General features: G+C 55.0%; 1 protein-coding gene across 1 annotated transcript in view; it reads left to right on the top strand.

Moving 5' to 3' along the window:
* The window catches only part of LOC147097176 (rap guanine nucleotide exchange factor 3-like), a 95,620-nt gene that overhangs the window by 45,478 nt on the left and 32,230 nt on the right, over nt 1-17,912 (top strand). Inside the window, 6 exon segments of the mRNA XM_085972541.1 lie at nt 2,950-3,010; nt 3,745-3,821; nt 7,426-7,572; nt 10,534-10,649; nt 13,224-13,312; nt 17,246-17,345. Of these exon segments, the coding sequence (XP_085828667.1) occupies nt 2,950-3,010; nt 3,745-3,821; nt 7,426-7,572; nt 10,534-10,649; nt 13,224-13,312; nt 17,246-17,345 (590 nt within the window).

The raw sequence follows: 17,912 nt of genomic DNA on the forward strand, positions 1-17,912 counted from the left end.
CTGTGGTGGAAAGGGTGGACAGCTTTAAGTTCCTTGGAGTCCACATCACGGAAGACCTCTCCTGGTCCCTCAATACCTCCTCTCTGGGCTCTCCTGGTCCCTCAATACCTCCTCTCTGGTGAAGAAGGCCCAGCAGCGCCTATATTTCCTAAGGAGGCTGAAGGGATGTAACCTGTCACCCTGATCCTCTCTAACTTTTACCGCTGCACATTAGAGAGCATCCTGACGAACTATATCACAGTATGGTATGGCAGCTGTAGCTACTATGACCAGAAAGCCCTGCAGCGGGTAGTCAAAACTGCCCAACGCATTACCGGCACCCGGCTACCGACCATAGAGCACATATACCAGAAACGCTGTTTACGGAGGTCACGGTCCATCATCAAAGACCCTACCCACCCAGCCACAGTCTGTTCGCCCTCCTGCCATCTGGGAGACGCTACAGATGCATTCGCACCCGAACGACCAGATTTAGGAACAGCTTCTTTCCCAGGGCTGTCATCCTACTGAACTCCACAAATAAACTCTAAAGCCTGCACATCTGCCAATGCACTTTATTATGGTTATGTTTATGTTAATGTATTACAAGCCAAATGTATGTTGAATGTTTAAATGTCTTAATCTAAATGTACACCCTCGGGAGCCGCAAGCCTACATTTCGTTGTACTGCACTTGTGCACTAACAATGACAATAAAGTTGATTTGATTTGATTTGATCAGCCATGATCTTATTGAATGGCGGAGCAGGCTCGAGGGGCCGATTGACCTACTCCTGCTCCTGCTCCTATTTCTTATGTTCTTATGTTCAATCCGTGCCAGTATATTAACCTCAAGGGAATACACAATAAATGGTCGGACCCTGAGAAGTGCAGAGGATCAGAGGGACCTTGGAGTGCATGTCCACAGATCCCTGAAGGTAGCAGGACAGGTGGATAAGGCGGTTAAGAAGGCACACGGAATACTAGGAAATAAACTTGCAGGGCTACGGGAACAGAGCGGGGGAGTGGGACTGACCGGATTGTTCTACAGAGAGCCGGCACGGACTCGATGGGCCGAATGGCCTCCTTCTGTGTCGTTATGACTCTATGACTTGCCTTTATTAGCCGAGGCATAGAATATAACGGCGGGGAGGTTATGCTCGAACTGTATAATACACTAGTTAGGTCGCAGCTAGAATACTGCGTGCAGTTCTGGTCACCACGTTACAGGAAGGATGTGATCGCACTCGAGGGGGTGCGGAGGAGATTTACCAGGCTGTTACCAGGGCTAGAGTGCTTTAGCTATGAGGAAAGATTGGATAAGGCTGGGGTTGTTTTCTTTGGAACAGAGGAGGCTGAGGGGAGATTTAATTGAGGTGTATAAAATTATGAGGGGCCTCAATAGAGTGGATAGGAAGGACCTATTTCCCCTTAGCAGAGAGGTCAATAACCAGGGGGCAGAGATTGAAAGTAATTGGTAGAAGAATTAGAGGGGAGTTTTGTTCACCCAGAGGGTGGTGGGGGTCTGGAACTCACTGCCTGAAAGGGTGGGAGAGGCAGAAACCCTCATCACATTTAAAAAGTACTTGGATATGCACTCGAAGTGCCGTAACCTACAGGGCTACGGACCGAGAGCTGGAGAGTGGGATTGGGCTGGGGATCGCTCTGTCGGCCAGCAGAGACACGATGGGCCGAATTGCCTCTTTCTGTGCCTTAAATTTCGATGATGCTATGCATACTGCAGCTGATGAGGGCCACCGAGACTCACAGATATAAGGGAACGTCTGTCAGTCTTTCTCCTGTATCGGTCCAGTCGCACTGTCGGAGGGGCGGTACTGAGGGAGCGCCGCACTGTTGGAGGGGCAGTACTGAGGGAGCGCCGCACTGTCGGAGGGGCAGTACTGAGGGAGCGCCGCACTGTCGGAGGGGCGGTACTGAGGGAGTGCCGCACTGTCGGAGGAGCAGTACTGAGGGAGCGCCGCACTGTTGGAGGGGCAGTACTGAGGGAGCGCCGCACTGTCGGAGGGGCGGTACTGAGGGAGCGCCGCACTGTCGGAGGGGCGGTACTGAGGGAGCGCCGCACTGTCGGAGGGGGCGGTACTGAGGGAGCGCCTCACTGTCGGAGGGGCAGTACTGAGGGAGCGCCGCACTGTCGGAGGGGGTGGTACTGAGGGAGCGCCGCACTGTCGAGGGGCGGTACTGAGGGAGCGCCGCACTGTCGGAGGGGGCGGGTACTGAGGGAGCGCCGCACTGTCAGAGGGGCGGTACTGAGGGAGCGCCGCACTGTCGGAGGGGCGGTACTGAGGGAGCGCCGCACTGTCAGAGGGGCGGGTACTGAGGGAGCGCCGCACTGTCGGAGGGGCGGTACTGAGGGAGCGCCGCACTGTTGGAGGTGCAGTACTGAGGGAGCGCCGCACTGTCGGAGGGGCGGTACTGAGGGAGCGCCGCAGTGTCGGAGGGGTGGTACTGAGGGAGCGCCGCACTGTCGGAGGGGCGGTACTGAGGGAGCGCCGCACTGTTGGAGGGGCAGTACTGAGGGAGCGCCGCACTGTCGGAGGTGCCGTTTTTCGGATGAGACGTTAAACCGAGGCCCCGTCTGCCCTCTCAGGTGGACGTAAAAGATCCCACGGCCACTATTTCGAAGAAGAGCAGGGGGGGAGTTCTCCCCGGTGTCCTGGGGCCAATATTTATCCCTCAACCAACATCACTAAAACAGATGATCTGGTCATTTATCACATTGCTGTTTGTGGGAGCTTGCTGTGCGCAAATTGGCTGCCGCGCTTCCTACATTACAACAGTGAGCACACTTCAAAAAAAGTACTTCATTGGCTGTGAAGCACTTTGGGACGTCCTGAGGTGGGGAAAGGGGGCCGGAGAAATGCGACAACAGTTAGGTTGTTGCCCCGTGTTGTCTCACCAAGGTTTGACACCAGTTTAAGTTGCTCTAATCTTTGTCTCTTTGTGATTGCAGGTGAAGAGGCAGCTGGCTGCAGTTCTCCACTTCGAGTCGCACCCCAAGGCCGGGACTGTGTGTGAGTAGAGACTGCGCCGTCCCTCGTCATCACACGGAGAGAGGGCCATTAGACTCCTTCTTCCCTCTATCCCTCCCTCCCTTCCTTTCTCTCTCGCCCTACCTCACTCCCTCTCTCCCGCCCTCTCTCTCTCTCTCTCTCCCTCCCCCCCCTCTCTCCCTCCCTCTCTCCCCCTCCCTTGCTCTCTCTCCCTCACTCTCTCTCCCCCTCCCTTGCTCTCCCTCACTCTCTCTCTCTCCCCCTCCCTTGCTCTCCCTCACTCTCTCTCTCTCCCCCTCCCTTGCTCTCTCCCTCACTCTCTCTCTCCCCCTCCCCCTCTCTCCTCCTTCTCTCTCTCCCCCTCCCTCTCTCTCACTCCCTCTCTCCCCCTCCCTTACTCTCCCTCACTCCCTCTCCCCCTCCCTTGCTCTCTCTCCCTCACTTTCTCTCCCCCTCCCTTACTCTCCCTCACTCCCTCTCCCCCTCCCTTGCTCTCCCTCCCTCTCTCTCTCCTTCCCTTGCTCTCCCTCACTCCCTCCGTCCCCCCCTCCCTTGCACTCTCTCCTTCCCTCCCTCCCTCTCTCGCTCACATCCTTCCCTCTCTCCTTCCCTTGCTCTCCCTCACTCCCTCCCTCTCTCCTTCCCTTGCTCTCCCTCACTCCCTCCCTCTCTCCTTCCCTCTCTCTCTCTCTCTCCCTCCCTTCCTATAATAAATAAACCCCTTGTTTGACCGCTGCCTTCCTTTTTGTCCGCAGTGTTCAGCCAAGGAGACAGTGCAGCATCCTGGTATATCATCTGGAGAGGGTCCGTCAATGTTCTCACCCAGAGAAAGGTACCGACTGTTCCGTCTTTCAATCCCATCCCCATCTGCTGAATCCCAGCGAGTTTCGATTGTTAGGCTACTCAACCCAGGACCTGTCTTCTCCTCCGTGAGGTGTCCCACGGGTGCAGTGGTCTCGGGGTCGGGAGTGCTACTGCATTGGCGCTGGAGAATTCTCTTTGACTCAATCACCATTATAACCAGACCCCCGCTCTCAGACAATCTCTTTGTAACATAAGAACACAAGACACAGGAGCAGGAGTCGGCCATTCGGCCCCTCGAGCCTGCTCCACCATTCACTGAGATCACGGCTGATCATCGACCTCAACTCCACTTTCCCCCCCGATCCCCATATCCCTCGATTCCCCGAGAGTCCAAAAATCTATCGATCTCAGCCTTGAATATACTCAACGACTGAGCCTCCACAGCCCTCTGGGGCAGAGAATTCCAAAGATTCACCGCCCTCTGAGTGAAGAAATTCCTCCTCATCTCAGTCCTAAATGGCCGACCCCTTATCCTGAGACTGTGACCCCTGGTTCTAGACACTCCAGCCAGGGGGAAACAACCTCTCAGCATCTACCCTGTCAATCCCCCTCAGAATCTTGTATGTTTCAATGAGATCACCTCTCATTCTGCTAAACTCCAGAGAGTATCAGCCCAATCTACTCAATCTCTCATAGAAACATAGAAGATAGGAGTAGGAGTAGGCCATTCGGCCCTTCGAGCCTGCTCCGCCATTCAATGAGATCATGGCTGATCATCCAAATTCAGTCCCCTGTCCCTGCCTTCTCCCCATATCCCTTGATCCCTTTAGCCTCAAGAAATATATCTAACTCCTTCTTGAATATATTTAATGAATTGACCTCCACCGCCCTGTGTGGTAGAGAATTCCACAGGTTCACCACTCTCTGGGTGAAGAAATTCCTCCTCATCTCTGTCCTAAATGGCTTACCCCTTATCCTTAGACTGTGACCCCTGGTTCTGGACTCCCCCGCCATCGGGAACATCCTTCCTGCATCTAGTCTGTCTAGTCCTGTTAGAATTTTATAAGTTTCAATGAGATCCCCTCTCATTCTTCTAAACTCCAGTGAGTATAAGCCCAATCGCCCCAATCTCTCCTCATATGTCATTCCTGCCATCCCAGGTATCAGTCTGGTGAATCTTCGCTGCACTCCCTCCATGGCAAGAACATCCTTCCTCAGATAAGGTGACCAAAACTGCACACAATACTCAAGGTGTGGTCTCACCAAGGCCCTGTACAACTGCAGCAAGACATCCTTGTTCCTGTACTCGAACCCTCTCGCTACGAAGGCCAACATACCATTTGCCTTCTTAACCGCCTGCTGCAGCTGCATGCTAGCTTCCTGTGATTAAGGGGTGATTAAAGGATTCGATCGGGTCGATAGAGAAGCTATTTCCTCTGGTGGGGGGAGTCCAGAACAAGGGGGCAGAACCTTAAAATTAGAGCCAGGCCGTTCAGGGGTGATGTCAGGAAGCACTTCTTCACACAAAGGGTAGTGGAAATCTGGAACTGTCTCCCCCATAAAAGCTGTCGAGGCTGGGGGTTCAATTGGAAATTTCAAGGGTAAGGGGATAAAGGGTTAAAGAACATTGGCAGGTAAATGGAGCTAAGATACAGATCAGCTACCATCTGACTGAATGGCAGAACAGGCTCGATGGGCTGAATGGCCTCCTCCTTTTCCTAATGTATCAGGCTCGAGGGGGGCTTAATGGCCTCCTCCTGTTCCTAATGTAACAGATTCGAGGGGCTGAATGGCCTCCTCCTGTTCCTAATGTATCAGGCTCGAGGGGGCTGAATGGCCTCCTCCTGTTCCTAATGTAACAGGTTCGAGGGGGCTGAATGCCCTCCTCCTGTTCCTAATGTAACAGGCTCGAGGGGCTGAATGGCCTCCTCCTGTTCCTAATGTAACAGGCTCGAGGGGGCTGAATGGCCTCCTCTTGTTCCTAATGTAACAGGCTCGAGGGGGCTGAATGGCGTCCTCCTGTTTCTAATTTAACAGGCTCGAGGGGCTGAATGGCCTCCTCCTGTTCCCGTGTAACAGGCTCAAGGGGCTGAATGGCCTCCTCTTGTTCCTAATGTAACAGGCTAGAGGGGCTGAATGGCCTCCTCCTGTTCCTAATGTAACAGGCTCGAGGGGGCTGAATGGCCTCCTCCTGTTCCTAATGTAACAGGCTTGAGGGGCTGGATGGCCTCCTCCTGTTCCTAATGTAACAGGCTCGAGGGGGGATGAATGGCCTCCTCCTGTTCCTAATGTAACAGATTCGAGGGGGCTGAATGGCCTCCTCCTGTTTCTAGTTTAACAGGCTCGAGGGGCTGAATGGCCTCCTCCTGTTCCCGTGTAACAGGCTCGAGGGGCTGAATGGCCTCCTCCTGCTCCTAATGTAACATGCTCGAGGGGCTGAATGGCCTCCTCCTGTTCCTAATGTAACAGGCTCGAGGGGCTGAATGGCCTCCTCCTGTTCCTAATGTCACAGGCTCGAGGGGGGCTGAATGACCTCCTGTTCCTAATGTAACAGACTAGAGGGGGGCTGAATGGCCTCCTGTTCCTAATGTAACAGGCTCGAGGGGGGCTGAATGGCCTCCTCCTCTTCCTAATGTAACAGGTTCGAGGGGGCTGAATGGTCTCCTCCTGTTCCTAATGTAACGGGCTCGAGGGGGGCTGAATGGCCTCCTCCTGTTTCTAATTTAACAGGCTCGAGGGGCTGAATGGCCTCCTCCTGTTCCCGTGTAACAGGCTCGAGGGGCTGAATGGCCTCCTCCTGTTCCTAATGTAACAGGCTCGAAGGAGCTGAATGGCCTCCTCCTGTTCCTAATGTCACAGGCTCGAGGGGGGCTGAATGACCTCCTGTTCCTAATGTAACAGACTAGAGGGGGGCTGAATGGCCTCCTCCTGTTCCTAATGTAACAGGCTCGAGGGGGCTGAATGGCCTCCTCCTGTTCCTAATGTAACAGACTAGAGGGGGGCTGAATGGCCTCCTCCTGTTCCTAATGTAACAGGCTCGAGGGGCTGAATGGCCTCCTCCTGTTCCGAATGTAACAGGCTCGGGGGGGCTGAATGGCCTTCTCCTGTACCTAATGTAACAGGCTCGAGGGGCTGAATGGCCTCCTCCTGTTCCTAATGTAACAGGCTCGAGTGGGGGCTGAATGGCCTCCTCCTGTTCCTAATGTAACAGGCTCGAGGGGGCTGAATGGCCTCCTCCTGTTCCTAATGTAACAGGCTCGAGGGGCTGAATGGCCTCCTCCTGTTCCTAATGTAACAGGCTCGAGGGGCTGGATGGCCTCCTCCTGTTCCTAATGTAACAGGCTCGAGGGGCTGAACGGCCTCCTCCTGTTCCTAATGTAACAGGCTCGAGGGGGCTGAATGGCCTCCTCCTGTTCCTTACAGGCTGACAGGGCCAGTATTTATCGCCGGTCCTCCTAATTGCCTCTTGAGAAGATGATGGTGGCCGGATATATGGATACAACTAGACCCAATTCAGCGGGCAGTCAAGAGCCAATTACGTTGGGGTTGGGGGGGGCGGCGGTGGTGGGATCGGACTGTGCCGAGGTGCGTCCGCCGCGATTGTAACGACTGTGACTATCTGCCCCCCACAGGGACTCGTGAGCACCTTGCACGAAGGCGATGACTTCGGGGAGCTGGCTTTGGTTAATGAGGCTCCGCGATCCGCCACCATCGTCCTCCGCGAGGACGACTGCCACTTCCTCCGGGTGGACAAGAAGGACTTCAATCGGATATTGAGGGTAAGGAATCGCGCCCGTCATTCTCTCCCCCCTCCCCTCCTCCTGCTGATCAAGGGACATTCGCGCCACGCAAGTGCCAGGCAATGACTATCTCCAACAAGCGAGAGTCTACCCACTCCCCCTTGACATTCAACGGTATTACCATCGCCGAATACCCCACCATCATCATCCTAGGGGTCACCATTGACCAGAAACTTAACTGGACCAGCCACATGAATACTGTGGCAACAAGAGCAGGTCAGAGGCTGGGTATTCTGCGGCGAGTGTCTCACCTCCCGACTCCCCAAAGCCTTTCCACCATCTACAAGGCACAAGTCAGGAGTGTGACGGAATACTCTCCACTTGCCTGGATGAGTGCAGCTCCAACAACACTCAAGAAGCTCGACACCATCCAGGACAAAGCAGCCCCGCTTGATGGGGCACCCCATCCACCACCTTAAACATTCACTCCCTCCACCATCGGCGCACTGACCCAGAATCGTAGAACAGTACGGCACAGAAGGAGGCCATTCGGCCCATCGAGTCTGTGCCGGCTCTTTCGAAGAGCGACCCAGTTAATCCCGCTACCGGCCCACCTCCGTCCTTTCCCCATATCCCTGCAATATTTTTCTCCTTCAAGTATTTCTCCAATTCCCCCTTTTGAAAGTTACTATTGAATCTGCTCCCACCGCCCTTTCAGGCAGCGCGTTCCAGATCACAACAACTCGCTGCGTTAAAAAGTTTTTCCTCATCTCCCCCTCTGGTCCTTTTGCCAATCGCCTTAAATCTGTGCCCTCTGGTTCTCGACCCTTCACCCATTGGAAACAGTTTCCCTCTTTCTGCTCTGTCTAAACCCTTCATGATTTTGAACGCCTCTGTCAAATCGCCTCTTAACCTTCTCTGCTCCAAGGAGAACAATCCCAGCTTCTCCAGTCTCTCCACGTCACTGAAGCCCCTCATCCCCTGGTACCATTCTGGTCAATCTCCCTCTTAACCTTCTCTGCTCTAAGGAGAACAACCCCAGCTTCTCCAGTCTCTCCACGTAACTGAAGTCTCTCATCCCCTGGTACCATTCTGGTCAATCTCCCACTTAACCTTCTCTGCTCTAAGGAGAACAATCCTAGCTTCTCCAGTCTCTCCATGTCACTGAAGTCCCTCATCCCCTGGTACCATTCTGGTCAATCTCCCCCTTAACCTTCTCTGCTCTAAGGAGAACAACCCCAGCTTCTCCACGTAACTGAAGTCCTTCATCCCCTGGTACCATTCTGGTCAATCTCCTCCTTAACCTTCTCTGCTCTAAGGAGAACAACCCCAGCTTCTCCAGTCTCTCCACGTCACTGAAGTCCCTCATCCCCTGGTACCATTCTGGTCAATCTCCCCCTTAACCTTCTCTGCTTTAAGGAGAACAACCCCAGCTTCTCCAGTCTCTCCACGTCACTGAAGTCCCTCATCTCCTGGAACCATTCTGGTCAATCTCCTCCGCACCCTCTCCAAAGCCTTCACTTCCTTCCTAAAGTGTGGTGCCCAGAATTGGACACAATACTCCAGCTAGGGCTGAACTTGTGTTTTATAAAGATTCATCATAACTTCCTAAGTTTTGTATAAAGTCCAGGAACCCAATATCCTTTATTAACCTGTCCTGCCACCTTTTTTTTTACTCGTTCCTGGGATGTGGGCGTCGCTGGCGAGGCCCAGCATTTATTGCCAATCCCTAGTCGCCCCTTGAGAAGGTGGTGGTGAGCCGCCTTCTTGAACCGCTGCAGTCCGTGTGGTGAAGGTGCTCCCACAGTGCTGTTAGGGAGGGAGTTCCAGGATTTTGACCCAGCGACGATGAAGGAACGGCCGATATATTTCCAAGTCGGGATGGTGTGGGACTTGGAGGGGAACTTGGAGGTGGTGGTGTTCCCGTGCGCCTGCTGCCCTTGTCCTTCTAGGTGGAAGAGGTTGCAGGTTTGTGAGGTGCTGCCGAAGAAACCTTGGTGAGTCGCTGCAGTGCATCTTGTAGATGGTACACACTGCAGCCACGGTGCGCCGGTGGTGGAGGGAGTGAATGTTTAAGGTGGTGGATGGGGTGCCAATCAAGCGGGCTGCTTTGTCCTGGATGGTGTCGAGCTTCTTGAGTGTTGTCGGAGCTGCACTCATCCAGGCCAGTGGAGAGTATTCCATCACACTCCTGACTTGTGCCTTGTAGATGGTGGAAAGGCTTTGGGGAGTCAGGAGGTGAGACACTCGCTGCAGAATACCCAGCCTCCGACCTGCTCTTGTTGCCACAGTATTTATGTGGCTGGTCCAGTTAAGTTTCTGGTCAATGGTGACCCCCCCAGGATGTTGATGGTGGGGGATTCGGCGATGGTAATGCCGTTGAATGTCAAGGGGCGGTGGTTAGACTCTCGCTTGTTGGAGATAGTCATTGCCTGGCACTTGTGTGGCGCGAATATTACCTGCCATTCATCAGCCCAAGCCTGAACGTCGTCCAGGTCTTGCTACATGAATTGTGCACATATACCCCCAGGTCCCTCCATTCCTGCACCCCCTTTAAATGTTCTTGTAGCCACGGTATTTATGTGGCTGATCTGAGTGACATCGCCTTTCGGATGAGACGTTAAACCGAGGCCCCGTCTGCCGTCTCGGGTGGACATAAAAGATCCCACGGCCACTATTTCGAAGAAGAGCAGGGGGGAAGGAGTTCTCCCCGGCGTCCTGGGGCCAATATTTATCCTTCGACCAACATCACTAAAAAAAAAACAGATGATCTGGTCAAATATCACGTTGCTGTTTGTGGGAGCTTGCTGTGCACAAATTGGCCGCGTTTCCTACATTACAACAGTGACCACACTTCAAAAAAAAAAGTATCTCATTGGCTGTTAAGCGCTTTGGGACGTCCGGTGGGTCGTGAAGGGCGCCGGAGAAATGCGAGTCTTACTTTTTCTCTTTTCCCTTGCTCTCCGAGGCTGATTGAAGTTTCTGGTCTTGTCCCCACAGGATGTGGAGGCAAACACGGTCCACCTCAAGGAACATGGCAAAGATGTGCTAGTCCTGGAGAAGAATTCTCAAGGAGGCGTGGCTGCTGGCCAAGGAGTCTCGCCAACCGGTTACAAGTAAGCTTCCAATCCTTGGTGAGGCCACACCTGGAGTACTGTGCGCAGGTTAGACGAGGGAACTAGATGTAATATCTCCAAGTTTGCAGACGACACAAAGCTGGGTGGGCGTGTGTGCTGTGAGGAGGATGCCGAGAAACTCCAGTATGATTTGGACAGGTTGGACGATTGGGCAGAAGCATGGCAGATGCAGTATAATGTGGATAAATGCGAGGTTATCCACTTTGGTGGCAAAAACAGGAAGGCAGATTATTATCTGAACGGCAATAGATTAGGAGAAGGGGAAGTGCAACGAGACCTGGGTGTCCTTGTGCACCAGTCGCTGAAGGTAAGCATGCAGGTGCAGCAGGCGGTTAAGAAGGCAAATGGTATGTTGGCCTTCATAGCGAGAGGATTCGAGTGTCTTGCTGCAGTTGTACAGGGCCTTGGTGAGACCACACCTTGAGTATTGTGTGCAGTTTTGGTCGCCTTATCTGAGGAAGGATGTTCTTGCCCTGGAGGGAGTGCAGCGAAAATTCACCAGACTGATACCTGGGATGGCAGGAATGACGTATGAGGAGAGATTGGGTCGATTGGGCTTATACTCGCTGGAGTTTAGAAGGATGAGAGGGGATCTCATTGAAACTTATAAAATTCTAACAGGACTAGACAGACTAGATGCAGGAAGGATGTTCCCGATGGCCGGGGAGTCCAGAATCAGGGGCCACAGTCTAAGGATAAGGGGTAAGCCATTTAGGACAGAGATGAGGAGGAATTTCTTCACCCAGAGAGTGGTGAACCTGTGGAATTCTCTACCACAGAAGGCAGTGGAGGCCAATTCATTAAATATATTCAAGAAGGAGTTAGATATATTTCTTAAGGCTAAAGGGATCAAGCGATATGGGGATAAATATCGTCCTAAATGGCTTACCCCCCTGACAGTGCGGCGCTCCCTCGGTACTGCCCCTCCGACAGTGCGGCGCTCCCTCAGTACTGCCCCTCCGACAGTGCGACACTCCCTCAGTACTGCCCCTCTGACAGTGCGGCGCTCCCTCAGTGCCGCCCCTCCGACAGTGCGGCACTCCCTCGGTACTGCCCCTCTGACAGTGTGGCGCTCCCTCGGTACTGCCCCTCCGACAGTGCGACACTCCCTCAGTACTGCCCCTCCGACAGTGCGGCACTCCCTCGGTACTGCCCCTCTGACAGTGTGGCGCTCCCTCGGTACTGCCCCTCCGACAGTGCGGCGCTCCCTCGGTACTGCCCCTCCGACAGTGCGGCGATCCCTCAGTACTGCCCCTCCGACAGTGCGGCGCTCCCTCAGTACTGCCCCTCCAACAGTGTGGTGCTCCCTCAGTACTGGCCCTCCGACAGTGCGGCGCTCCCTCAGTACTGCCCCTCCGACAGTGCGGCGCTCCCTCAGTACTGCCCCTCCGACAGTGCAGCGCTCCCTCAGTACCGCCCCTCCGACAGTGCGGCACTCCCTCAGTACTGCCCCTCCGACAGTGTGGTGCTCCCTCAGTACTGCCCCTCCGACAGTGTGGTGCTCCCTCAGTACTGGCCCTCCGACAGTGCGGCGCTCCCTCGGTACTGCCCCTCTGACAGTGTGGCGCTCCCTCGGTACTGCCCCTCCGACAGTGCGGCGATCCCTCAGTACTGCCCCTCCGACAGTGCGGCGCTCCCTCAGTACTGCCCCTCCAACAGTGTGGTGCTCCCTCAGTACTGGCCCTCCGACAGTGCGGCGCTCCCTCAGTACTGCCCCTCCGACAGTGCGGCGCTCCCTCAGTACTGCCCCTCCGACAGTGCGGCGCTCCCTCAGTACCGCCCCTCCGACAGTGCGGCACTCCCTCAGTACTGCCCCTCCGACAGTGTGGTGCTCCCTCAGTACTGCCCCTCCGACAGTGTGGTGCTCCCTCAGTACTGGCCCTCCGACAGTGCGGCGCTCCCTCAGTACTGCCCCTCCGACAGTGCGGCGCTCCCTCAGTACTGCCCCTCCGACAGTGCGGCGATCCCTCAGTACTGCCCCTCCGACAGTGCGGCGCTCCCTCAGTACTGCCCCTCCGACAGTGCGGCGCTCCCTCAGTACTGCCCCTCCGACAGTGCGGCGCTCCCTCAGTACCGCCCCTCCGACAGTGCGGCACTCCCTCAGTACTGCCCCTCCGACAGTGTGGTGCTCCCTCAGTACTGCCCCTCCGACAGTGTGGTGCTCCCTCAGTACTGGCCCTCCGACAGTGCGGCGCTCCCTCAGTACTGCCCCTCCGACAGTGCGGCGCTCCCTCAGTACTGCCCCTCCGACAGTGCGGCGATCCCTCAGTACTGCCCCTCCGACAGTGCGGCGCTCCCTCAGTACTGCCCCTCCGACAGTGCGGCGCTCCCTCAGCAGTGGCAGTGTGGATTATCGGGCTCAAGTCTCTGGAGTGGGGCTTGAACCCATGACCTTGAATTTGAACGAAACTCAATGGCCCTACTCTTCCGTGCTCGTTCGTGGGCTTGAAGCCCAACAATGGTGATCGGGTGGAGGGGGAAATGAGAGGTCTGAATCGGATATGAAATGCTGCAGCCCGTGAGATGATTAACTCGCCACTTCTCTCGTGACAGATACTCTGTGATGTTCGGGACACCAGAGAAAATCCTCGAATACCTGCTGGGGACCATTTGTTTAGACACGATATACAGCGACCAAACAGGTGGGGATTAAGCGAGCGCGCGTCCTGGGGAATAACATCGTAGAATCGCATGGCACATGAGGAGGCCATTCGGCCCATCGTGCCTGTGCTGGCTCTTTGAACGAGCTCTCCAATTAGTCCCACTCCCCCCCTGCTCTTTCCCCCGTAGCCCTGTGAATTTTTCCCCTTCAAGTATTTCTCCAATTCCCCCTTTTGAAAGTTACTATTGAATCTGCTCCCACCGCCCTTTCAGGCAGCGCGTTCCAGATCACAACAACTCGCTGCGTAAAAAACATTCTCCTCATCTCCCCCTCTGGTTCTTTGGCCGATTATCTTCAATCTGTGTCCTCTGGTTACCGACCCTCCTGCCACTGGGAACAGTTTCTCCCTCTCTACTCGATCAAAAACCCTTATAATTTTGAACACCTCTATTACATCTCCCCTTAACCTTCTCTGCTCTAAGGAGAGCAATCCCAGCTTCTCCAGTCTCTCCACATCACTGAAGTCCCTCATCCCCTGGCACCATTCTGGTCAATCTCCCCCTTAACCTTCTCTGCTCTAAGGAGAACAACCCCAGCTTCTCCAGTCTCTCCACGTAACTGAAGTCCCTCATCCCCTGGTACCATTCTGGTCAATCTCCCCCTTAACCTTCTCTGCTCTAAGGAGAACAACCCCAGCTTCTCCAGTCTCTCCATGTCACTGAAGTCCCTCATCCCCTGGTACCATTCTGGTCAATCTCCCCCTTAACCTTCTCTGCTCCAAGGAGAACAACCCCAGCTTCTCCAGTCTCTCCACATAACTGAAGTCCCTCATCTCCTGGTACCATTCTGGTCAATGTCCCCCTTAACCTTCTCTGCTCTAAGGAGAACAACCCCAGCTTCTCCAGTCTCTCCACGTCACTGAAGTCCCTCATCCCCTGGTACCATTCTGGTCAATCTCCCCCTTAACCTTCTCTGCTCTAAGGAGAACAACCCCAGCTTCTCCAGTCTCTCCACGTCACTGAAGTGCCTCAACCCCTGGTACCATTCTGGTCAATCTCCTCCCCACCCTCTCTTGACATCCTTCCTAAAATGAGGAGCCCAGATTTGGATACAATACTCTGGCAGAGGCCCATCCAGAGATTTATAAAGGTTTAGCGAAACTTCCTTGCTTTTGTACTCTAAGCCCTTATTTATATGGGGAGAAGATGGCTGGGTGGGATTGAGGGATTGGGGAGAAGGTGTGTAGGTGGGGTTTAAGGGATATGGGGAGAAGGTGGGTCGGTGGGGTTGGGGATATGGGGAGAAGGTGGGTCGGTGGGGTTGAGGGATTGGAGAGAAGGTGGGTAGGTGGGGTTGAGGATATGGGGAGAAGGTGGGTCGGTGGGGTTTAAGGGATATGGGGAGTGATGCACTATCAATTGCTACAAAAGACTGGAGATTGAGTAAGTAATAAACAGGCTTTTATTACCAAAGAACAGAGCATGCCTCTTGGGGTTGCCTGGTATCCAAAAGGGCCGGAGGCTTCTGAGCAGCGACCTTTATACCCAGCCATGAGGGTGGAGCCAGGGGCGGAGTCAGCTGAGGCATGCACAGACAAGTACAACAATACTAACAACAGTGGTTTACCACATTCACCCCTTGTTTAGAATTGAGTCCGGCGGGGTGAAGTGCACTAAAAATTCGTGTACTGAAGTCTATCAGGAGGCCTTGTAAGCCGTTCTGAGCGTCGCAGCAGCGGCGGTGATGGTGCAGCATCCAACGTTGAACCCGGTGTCTCGTTCAGAGGAGGAGTAGCAGGTGGCGGACCCTGGGGCTGCTGCATGCCGTCTACAGGGGTCAGAGCATGGGTAATGGGAGGTAGCGATGGTGTTCTCTCAGAGGCACCCGAAGGTGCGAGGTCTCGTGCGGGGACTGTGTCCTGGGGGTAGGCAGGAGTAGCGGTGGGTGGCGAAGAGGGTGTTTCAGGAGCACCTGCAGGTGCGAGGTCTCGAATGGAGACTGTGTCCTCCCGCCCGTCCGGGTACACCACGTAAGCATACTGCGGGTTGGCGTGGAGGAGGCTCACCCTCTCGACCAGGGGGTCCGCCTTATGGGTCCTCACGTGCTTCCGCAGTAGGACGGGACCTGGAGAAGTCAGCCATGTTGGTAGCGAAATCCCCGACGTGGACTTCCTGGGGAAGGAGAACATTCTCTCGTGAGGAGTGGCATTGGTGGGTGTACAGAGCAGCGACCGAATGGAATGGAGCGCCGCAGGGAGGACCTCCTGCCAGCGGGAGGTCGGAAGGCCCTTAGATTTTAAGTTTAAAAGGACTGCCTTCCAGACTGTCGCATTCTCCCTTTCCACCTGGCCATTACCCCGGGGGTTGTAGCTGGTGGTCCTGCTTGTAGCAATGCCTCTCGCGAGGGACACTGCCTTTGTCAGGTCTATTTCACCCTTCTCCAGCAGCCTCTGCCGGGAGTAGTCGGACCTTAGACCCGCAACGAAAGCGTCTCGTATCAGTCCCTCCGCATGTGCCGCGGCCGATACTTCCTTGCAGTCGCAGCCGCGTCCGAGTACCCGCAGTGCCCGTAGGAAGGCTTCCACCGATTCCCCGGGCTGCTGTCTGCGAGATCTTAAAAGGTGCCTGGCATAGACCGTGTTAACCGGGCGTGCATACTGCCCTTTCAGTAGGTCGATAGCCGCCGCGTAGGTCGTCGCATCTTGGATTAAAGTATAGACTTGGTGGCTCACCTTCGAGGCCAGGATTTTCAGTTTATTTTCATCAAGAGTCACGGTCGAGGCTTCCAGATACGCCTCAAAGCAACGCAGCCATTGTGCGAATTTAGTCGACGAACCCGCTTCTTGGGGGTCTAGGTCCAGGCATGTTGGTCTGAGGGCTCGCAGCAGCGCCTGCTGCTCAGCGTTTTGCGCCATCGGTTGATCAGCATCCGCAGCCAACATTTAACTTTGGTAATAAAATTGATGCACTATCAATTGCTACAAAAGACTGGAGATTGAGTAAGTAATAAACAGGCTTTTATTACCAAAGAACAGAGCATGCCTCTTGGGGTTGCCTGGTATCCAAAAGGGCCGGAGGCTTCTGAGCAGCGACCTTTATACCCAGCCATGAGGGTGGAGCCAGGGGCGGAGTCAGCTGAGGCATGCACAGACAAGTACAACAATACTAACAACAGTGGTTTACCACAGGGAGAAGGTGGGTCGGTGGGGTTGGGGATATGGGGAGAAGGTGGGTAGGTGGGGTTGAGTAATATGGGGAGAAGGTGAGATTGAGGTATATGGGGAGAAGGTGGGTAGGTGGGGTTGGGGAGAAGGTGGGTAGGTGGGGTTGAGGATATGGGGAGAAGGTGGGTCGGTGGGGTTGGGGATATGGGGAGAAGGTGGGTCGGTGGGGTTGGGGATATGGGGAGAAGGTGGGTCGGTGGGGTTGGGGATATGGGGAGAAGGTGGGTAGGTGGGGTTGAGGGATATGGGGAGAAGGTGGGTAGGTGGGATTGGGGGATATGGGGAGGAGGTGTGTAGGTGAGGTTGAGGATATGGGGAGAAGGTGGGTAGGTGGGGTTGAGTAATATGGGGAGAAGGTGAGATTGAGGTATATGGGGAGAAGGTGGGGTTGGGGAGAAGGTGGGTAGGTGGGGTTGAGGTATATGGGGAGAAGGTGGGTGGGTGGGGTTGAGGGATTGGGGAGAAAGTGGGGAGGTGGGATTGGGGAGAAGGTGGGTAGGTGGGATTGAGGGTTTGGTGAGAAGGTGGGTAGGTGGGGTTGGGGATATGGGGAGAAGGTGGATAGGTGGGATTGGGGGATATGGGGAGAAGGTGTGTAGGTGAGGTTGAGGATATGGGGAGAAGGTGGGTGGGTGGGGTTGAGGGATTGGGGAGAAGGTGGGTAGGTGGAGTTGAGGTATATGGGGAGAAGGCGGGAAATTCCTTCTGCTAAATGTTTTCATGGATGTCCAATCTTGTTTTCTCCTGCAGATAGTTTTTTGGGCGACTTTGTTTTGTTGCATTCTGTCTTCATGTCGACTACCCAACTCCACACCGCGCTTTTCAACCAATATCCTTTTCATTTGAGAATGTGAAATATCAACATTAAATGACGGAAATACTGTCGGAGGGGGCAGTACTGTGGGAGCGCCACACTGTCGGAGGTGCGGTACTGAGGGAGTGCTGCACTGTCGGAGGGGCAGTACTGAGGGAGTGCTGCACTGTCGGAGGGGCAGTACTGAGGGAGCGCCGCACTGTCGGAGGGGCGGTACTGAGGGAGCGCCGCACTGTCGGAGGGGCAGTACTGAGGGAGCGCCGCACTGTCAGAGGGGTGGTGCTGAGGGAGTGCCGCACTGTCGGTGGGGCAGTACTGAGGGAGCGCCGCACTGTCGGAGGGGCAGTACTGAGGGAGGGCTGCACTGTTGGAGGGGCAGTACTGAGGGAGCGCCGCACTGTCGGACGGGCAGTACTGAGGGAGCGCCGCACTGTCAGAGGGGTGGTACTGAGGGAGTGCCGCACTGTCGGAGGGGCAGTGCTGAGGGAGGGCCGCACTGTTGGAGGGGCAGTACTGTGGGAGTGCCGCACTGTTGGAGGGGCAGTACTGAGGGAGTGCCGCACTGTCGGTGGGGCAGTACTGAGGGAGCGTCGCACTGTCGGA

This window comes from Somniosus microcephalus, chromosome 33 (genome assembly GCF_052327205.1).
Source record: "Somniosus microcephalus isolate GS21.2 chromosome 33, FLI_Smic_1.0, whole genome shotgun sequence".
Classification (NCBI taxonomy): domain Eukaryota; kingdom Metazoa; phylum Chordata; class Chondrichthyes; order Squaliformes; family Somniosidae; genus Somniosus; species Somniosus microcephalus.